Source organism: Mustela nigripes, chromosome 6, assembly GCF_022355385.1.
Source record: "Mustela nigripes isolate SB6536 chromosome 6, MUSNIG.SB6536, whole genome shotgun sequence".
NCBI classification, from domain to species: domain Eukaryota; kingdom Metazoa; phylum Chordata; class Mammalia; order Carnivora; family Mustelidae; genus Mustela; species Mustela nigripes.
In genome coordinates this window covers 87,973,105-87,980,447 of record NC_081562.1, presented here as the reverse complement: position 1 = coordinate 87,980,447, position 7,343 = coordinate 87,973,105, and the positions used below count along the sequence as shown (strand labels likewise).

Genomic DNA, 7,343 nt, shown 5'->3' with positions numbered 1-7,343 from the left:
CACTCTGAGATCATGACCTGAGCCAAAGGCAGCGGCTTAACCCACTGAGCCACCCAGGCGCCCCAAGAATCAAATTCTTGATTTTTGGCTCAGGTCTGATCTCAAGAGTTATGAGACTGAGCCCAGTATTGACTCTGAGCTTTAAGTAGGCTTGGATTCCCTCTCCCTCTGCCCCTCCCTCTTCAGATAAATAAGTCTTGAAAAAAATTCTATACTATCCTCTTCTTGTGCTTTATTAAAGATTAGCTGCATCACCACAGAATTTAAAATAAATTCTAAATAGGCTTTCACTTTTTTCACTTTTTTTATCTCTAACCAACAGTGAAACACTATTTGAAATGAATAACTGAGTACTGTGGTCCACTGATTAAACATACATTCCAATACATACCTCTTCCCTGAGGACTCTTTCCCTTCAATGCTCTCCTTATTCCTAATTCCTCTCAGCTCCACCTCCCCACTCCATTTCAGGCCTTCTCCTTTTCTCTCCCATCCCTTCTTAATACGCTACTTTCAAAGCAGTCTAGTAAGCGGTTCTCCTAGCTAGGAAGTACCAGAATCACCCAAGAAACTTACTGAAAATACACATTAGTGTAAGAGAAGGCAGATGGATTCTACTTTTAAGGTAACCAGAAGTTTAAAAAATTAAACCTTGGGCGCCTGGGTGGCTCAGTGGGTTAAGCCACTGCCTTCGGCTCAGGTCATGATCTCAGGGTCCTGGGATCGAGTCCCACATCGGGCTCTCTGTTCAGCAGGGAGCCTGCTTCCTCCCCTCTCTCTCTCTGTCAAATAAATAAATAAAATCTTAAAAAAAAAAAAAAAAAGATTTAAAAAAAAAAAATTAAACCTTAATTAATCAGCTTGCTCAGAGAGTAGGATATTCTAGCTAACTGAAAATTAATCAGAGAGTAGAGTAGGATAATCTGGCTAACTAAAAATTAAGTATTAACTTTTTTGTTGAAAATGCTTCTAGAGAGGTGCCTGGGTGGCTCAGCTGGTTAAGCATCTGCCTTCGGCTCAGGTCATGATCTCAGGGTCCTGGGATGGAGTTCCACAAGGGGCTCTCTGCTCAGTGGAGCGCCTGCTTCCCCATCTCTCTCTCTGTCTGCCCTCTGCCTACCTATGGTCTCTCTGTCAAATAAATAAATAAAATCTTTAAAAAAAAAAAAAAAAGCATCCTTTTTCGGCTCAAGTCATGATCTCAGGGTTCTGGGATCAAGCCACACAATGGGCTCCCTGCTCAGCAGGCTCCCTGCTTCTCCCTCTCCCTGTGCCTCTCCTGGGCTTGTGTGTGGTCTCTCTGGCTGTCAAATAAACAAATCTTTTTTTTTTTTTTTAAAGATTTTATTTATTTATTTGACAGAGAGAGATATCACAAGTAGGCAGAGAGGCAGGCAGAGAGAGGGGGAAGCAGGCTCCCTGCTGAGCAGAGCCCGATGAGGGGTGGATCCCAGGACCCTGAGATCATGAGGTAAGCCAAAGGCAGAGGCTTAACCCACAGAGCCACCCAGGTGCCCCTAAATAAACAAATGTTAAAACAAAAAAGAAAGAAAGAAAGAATCCTTCTGGAACCCACTTTATCACTTTTCCCTCTTAAAGAGCTACAGTTCATAAGAAACACCTGATTATTTAATAACTGTTCTACAAACAGATCAAGTTTATAATCAAGTCTCATTCTACAATGCTGGTGGGCCAAGAGGCCAAATAAAGCCCTTGAGATAAGAATGCTTTTTTTTTTTTTTAAGATTTTATTTATTTATTTGACAGAAAGATCACAAGTAGACAGAGAGGCAGGCAGAGAGATGAAGGAAAGCAGGCTCACTGCTGAGCAGACCCTGATGTGGGGCTTGATCCCAGGACCCTGAGATCATGACCTAAGCCAAAGACAGAGGCTTAACCCACTAACCCACCAAGGTGCCCTGGTTTTACATTTTTAAAGGGTTGTAAAAGAAAAACAAAAAAGAATACTACGTGGTCCACAAGGCCTAAAATATTTACTATCTGGACCTTTACAGAACAAAGTTTGCTGACCCTTGTTCTGTAGCACCAAAAGCCCTGGAAGTACAGTGACCCTAAAGACACTGCCCAGAAATGCTCCTTTCTCGTAAGATTAACTGAAAAAAAAGTTTCCGTTAAGTTGGTTCCAAATGACTTAAATAGAATCATTCTATTTCTCTGATCAACGTGCCTTCTAGAAACTGTTACCCACAAAAATCTCTATTTCCTTCCTTAGACTCAACAATTTCAGTTAAGCTCGTTAGCTCTGGAAATGAATGCAAAAGACTGAAAGCCTTACCTGGGGCATTTGCTATAGCCAAGGGCAGGCTTGGAAGCTGGTGCACCTGGATCCCTGAAGCACCCAATGCACTGAGGTTAATGGTCTGGAGGCCAGGCATGGAGGAGAGCTGAGCAGCATTCACAGTGACGGTGCCGGTAGGGATGGAGGCGGCTGAGGCAATGGGTGTAAGGGTGGTATTGCTGCTGCTGGTCTGCCCCAAGGAAACACCCTGCATTGGGGCCAAGGTGATTGTCTGGGCCTGTGGGTTCTGAACTTGGAGATTCTGCAGCTGAAGAGTCTGCCAACTGACCTGTCCATTGGGCCCCACTGTTGGTGTCCGGATGATGATGGGGCCAGAGTTTGGAACAGCCTGAAGCTGGAGATTCTGGAGGGTTTCCTGGGAGATAGCTTGGGTTGTAAAGGTCTGCCCTGACAATGGTGCTGCTTGAAGGGCCTGGAGAGCCTGTCCCCCTTGAACTAGCTGAGGCTGGATAAGAATTTGTTGCTGTTGCTGTGTCTGCTGGTTTTGCTCTCCCTCTTTTTGCTGACTTGTTTGCAGAGAGCCTCCAGATGTCTGGTTCTGCTGGATGTTTAGAGCATCAGACCCCTGTAGCCCACTGACCCTCTGGGGTGTCTGCCCTTGAGAGTTGGTCCCTGCTGATCCGCTGGTGGTAAAGTTCATAATTCCCATGTTGCTGGTGGTTGTAGTTGTTGAATAGCTATTGGCATTGGTGAAAAAGGAGCTGGAACTGGCTTGTGATGATACCAAACTGGCAGAACTGATGGCAGTCCCTGAGGTGGCGGGCTGTGAGCCACTCTCCTGGGACCCAGAGCTGCTGATAGTGACTGCCTGAGAGCTAGGAGTCAAGGTAGCTGCAGAAACGCTGTTGACAGGTAGCAAGGTGATATTCCCATTCAGGGCCACTGGTACGTTAGTCACATACTGAGTCTGTCCTGAGAGTACGTTATTAGCCAGGCCTTGGAGGGGGACAGCCTGCTGGAGTAGGTTTGGCATAGCAGCAATGATGTTGCCTCCACTTCCTCGATTTGTGATGATCTGTTGGTTTGCACCTGGTATGATCTGTATCTGACCAGAACCATCCTGCTGTACTTGGGCCCCAGTGGCTGCGAACTGCAGCTGTTGCCCATCAACGGTCTGGAACTGTGGGATTACTTGATACTGAATATTAGGCATCACTCCAGGTAATCCTGTCAGGACCTGCTGGTTCTGTAAGTTGGAAGTGGCGGCCACAACATACTGCCCACCAGAGACTGTGCGATTCTTGGAAGACTCACTGCCATTGCTGCCATTGGTACTGCTCCCACTCTGTTCCTTTGAGGTAGGGGTAGCCCCAGAGGAGGAAGAGATGATCTGCCAGCCATTGGCACCCTGTGAGAGTTGTGTGGCTGTGAGGTCAAGCTCACCTGTGCCCCCTGACTGGCTTGGGCCCTGGGAGTTGTTGCTGTTTTCATTGGGTGACTCAATTCTGCTGCAAGTTGCTGCCAGCAGAGCCAGAGGGGATGGCTGGGATTCCTGGCCAGAAAATAAGGGAGAGGAGAGGAGTTAGTTTAGTGATACCCAGCTGCCAGCCCAGGGGGCAGTATAAAACAAATAAACAGCAAAACAGTGCACACAAAAAGGGGGAAAAAGGAAGGAAGGAAAAGGGGACCTATTTATACTCCTGAAATCCTCATCTTTGGGGATCTCCCAGTCTTTTGTTTCACTATGTTAACTTTCCTAGCTACAAAATGGCTTAGCTCTTTCCTAAAAATGTTTCTGTGAAAAGACAATCATCTAAAAATATTCACATTCTCTTAACATCTCCCCCACTCTGTCCTGATCATCACTTACCTGACCTCCTCCTCCTCCACTGCTGCTACTGCCTGTGCTGCTGCTTCGAGCCTGAGAAAAGGCACCACCACCATTACCATTGCCCCCATTATTGCCACCAACTCCTTTTTCAATCTTCACCACAGCTGTCATTTCATCCATGGAGTGATCTTGGTCTAAAAGGAATTAAAAGACAACTTAAAGTTAGGGGAAGGAAAAGAGTGAGGTGAGGAAGAGTAAGGGACACTATAACGAAAAAGACATACAGCAAGATGAAAGGTACTAGTGTAAAAAAAAAAAAAGTGAATTGGACAAAGGGCAGTTGTAGGACATACAGAACACAAACTAGGCTTAGGAGCACTAAAACCGGGCCTCAATTCTCACTTGCACAAAATTAAACCCAGAAAACATTAAAAATGTACTTTTCACATAGGAAATGTAAGGGGCAGTGGATATGTTCAAAGAGTTTCAAAATACAAAAAAGTATCCTGGGGAGAAAAAGGAGGATAGGTAAGGCAAAAAACAACATGTGGGTGGATGGAAATCTTGCTAAAATTAGGGTCAAAGGATATGGAGAAAGAGAAAACTTCAAGTGTAAAAAGCACCCAGAGCAGAAGAGGGGCAAAGAAAAAAGAACAAATAAAAAGTGTGAGTGGGAAAACATTTGTGAATACTGCCAAAGGACTAAAGGGGTCCAGGGCTTAGGAATCTGGAGGTTTCGGGGCGGACAGAGGGCGGGCCCTAGAGGGAAAGGGCGGTTTCGGGGTGAGGGGCGTGGAAAGGGCGGGACGGGGGGGGGGGGGGGAAACTACGGGGGGGGGGGGGGGGCCTGGGGGCGGGGGGCGACCAGAGGGCGGACCAGGGAGGCGGTTGGCCCGGGCGGGGCCTGCACTGTTCGGGCCGCCCCCGCGGCTCCAGCCCCCGGCGGGAGGAGCCTCAGGCGGGCGGCCGAATAGTGGGGGGTAAGGCCCGTCCCCCGTGGCCGGGGCGGGCAGGGGGCGGGCGAGGCCACGCTGCCCCCTCCCCCGGGGCGGGCGGCCCATCCCCCTCTTTCTCGCAGGCCCCGCCACTGCCCCTTCTCCCTCCCTTCCCTCCGCCCCGGGCGGGACCAAGGCCGCCGCCGCCGCCTCCCGCCCGCCCCCCCTCACGGCGGGGACCGCCCGGTCGGCCCTCGCGCGCGCCCCCTCATTCCCCTCCCACCCCTAAGCTTGGAGTGGACTCATCCTTACCGCTCATGGTGGCAGCTGAGGGACGAGCTCAAGGGGGTCCTGTCCGGGGGGGTTGGGGGGGGCCGGGAAAAACGCGGACGCTGACGAGGCAAGCGAACCCGGACCGGACAGGGAGGGGGGGGGTAGGGAGGAGGGAGCAGCGCGCCACAAGCCCAGCCTAGGCTCCGCCCCTTCGCTGCTGCCCCGCCCAATGAGGGAGGGAGAAAGGAGGGACTTGCAGAAGAAAGACGGGTAGGTTATCCAATGACAAGACTCGCTTGCTCGCTAAGGCGTGTAAGACAAAGTTGCGTGCCCGGTGTCCGCCCAAGGAGGCCACCCTCTCCGTTTTAAAAGCCAATGAAAGACGCAGGAAGCGAGGGTGGGCGGGAGCTAGTGATGATAGGCTTGGAAGGAAGCCAGTCAACCGCCAGGCGGGCTCCCTGACCGGTAGGGATAGGAAGAACTTTGACTGGAATGACAGAACAACAACCAACCAGAACCCTGGACATGCCTGGGCACAGTCCTTTTTGGGAGGTGTTAAGAAGTAGGCAGAAATGGGATAGGATGAAGCTGACCAAAACCAATCAGAAATCAGGCGGGCAGCCAGGAAAGTTATGATTGGATTAACACTGAAAAAAGACATGCTAGGACGCAGATTGACGTGAATGAAAAGCCAATTAAACGCCGAATGAGCTCTGGGGGCGGGATTTGGGAGTGGGCAGAGGAGAATTGGCGTCTCCCTCAGTCACTAACTCCAATGAGGCGGCGAAGGAAGGTAGGCACCGCCTCCAACTTGGCCAATGGGCGTTACTAGAGCCTCCCGTCCTGGGGAAGGGAGCAGGGCTGTGCCAAGAGGAGTTCGTCGCCATCTTGGCCCTCCTCAGGGGACGTCTTTACAGTGAATAGGTGGCACGCTTCGGTGGATCCTTGCTGCTCAGCAAGTGTCAGGGCCAAGACCGTCGGTTCGCACTTCTACCTCGCCAGCAGGGCTCGTTCGAGCCTTCACTTAACCGTTCTTAAAAGTACCTCTCAAGTCTCACCCTTCCCGGGGTGGGCCGACCGGCGGGCGGATGCCTCTGAATGTGGGTGTAAGCCCTATGGGTGCGTGCTCGACGAAATCTGGCGCTGCGCTCGCAGTTAACTGACAATTCACAAGGGCTTTGTCAGACCAGCAAACGCCATTTTATTAACTTCTCCCAGATAAAGCTGCTAACTACGTAATTTTTGCAGGGTTAACTTTTCATGGGCTGGTCTTTGAGGCTCAAATACACTGGAGAGCCTCCCAGCGTCAGTGTCCTATAAGCCACTTCCTGTTTCTCCCCTTCATTGTAAATACCGTCTAAGCGTAAAGCAGGATGGCAAGATAAGGAGTTCCTGCTTTTTTAACTACAAAGTTAAAGGACATTTTCCTCCAGGCACTGGAATTGCTGGCCTCTCATTCCACCTCTCCTTTTTCCTGCTTTTGGTGGAGGCAGCCTGGGTGACTTGTCAATGACACGGAGGTCGTTCTCTGTAGCCCCTTCTATTTTACGTGTTGTCACTAAGTTATTTACAATTTACAATTCAGCACTTCGTGACATGTTATGTTTTAAAGTCTGGATCCCCCTAAAACAGGCCTCTGCTGCTTTGCATAGGCCCTGAAGAAAGTGATTGTGGAATGCCTACTGTGTTAGGTGCGTAAGTCAGTTAAGCGTTCGGCGTTCCTTGTGTCATGCTCATAAAGAAAATACTGGTACCAGAGAAGTTATGTATTTTATAAGAAATTTAGGCTGCTAAATAACTGGCCCAAAGTCACAAAACTAGTAAGTTATAGTGCCAGATTCCAGCCCAGAGCAGTCCCACAAAAAGCCTTCCATAGATTCTTGAATAAAGCAGGCCTGATATAACCATTTATAAAAATGGGTTTAGGGGCGCCGGGGTGGCTCAGTGGATTAAAGCCTCTGCCTTCGGCTCCGGTCATGGTCCCAGGGTCCTGGGATTTAGCCGCACATCAGGCTCTTTGCTCTGCAGGGAGCCTGCTTCCTCC

The 7,343-nt window shown here is 49.7% G+C and overlaps 1 protein-coding gene across 1 annotated transcript in view; it reads right to left on the bottom strand.

The window, feature by feature from the left end:
• SP1 (Sp1 transcription factor) overlaps window positions 1–5,446 on the bottom strand; it is a 47,631-nt gene extending 42,185 nt beyond the window's left edge. Inside the window, exons 1-3 of the mRNA XM_059403237.1 lie at window positions 5,339–5,446; window positions 4,131–4,285; window positions 2,297–3,812 (exon numbers count right to left, since the gene is read on the bottom strand). Of these exons, the coding sequence (XP_059259220.1) occupies window positions 2,297–3,812; window positions 4,131–4,285; window positions 5,339–5,345 (1,678 nt within the window). The 5' untranslated portion in view covers window positions 5,346–5,446. The remainder of the gene's footprint in view (window positions 1–2,296; window positions 3,813–4,130; window positions 4,286–5,338) is intronic.
• Between the last annotated feature and the right edge of the window lie 1,897 nt (window positions 5,447–7,343).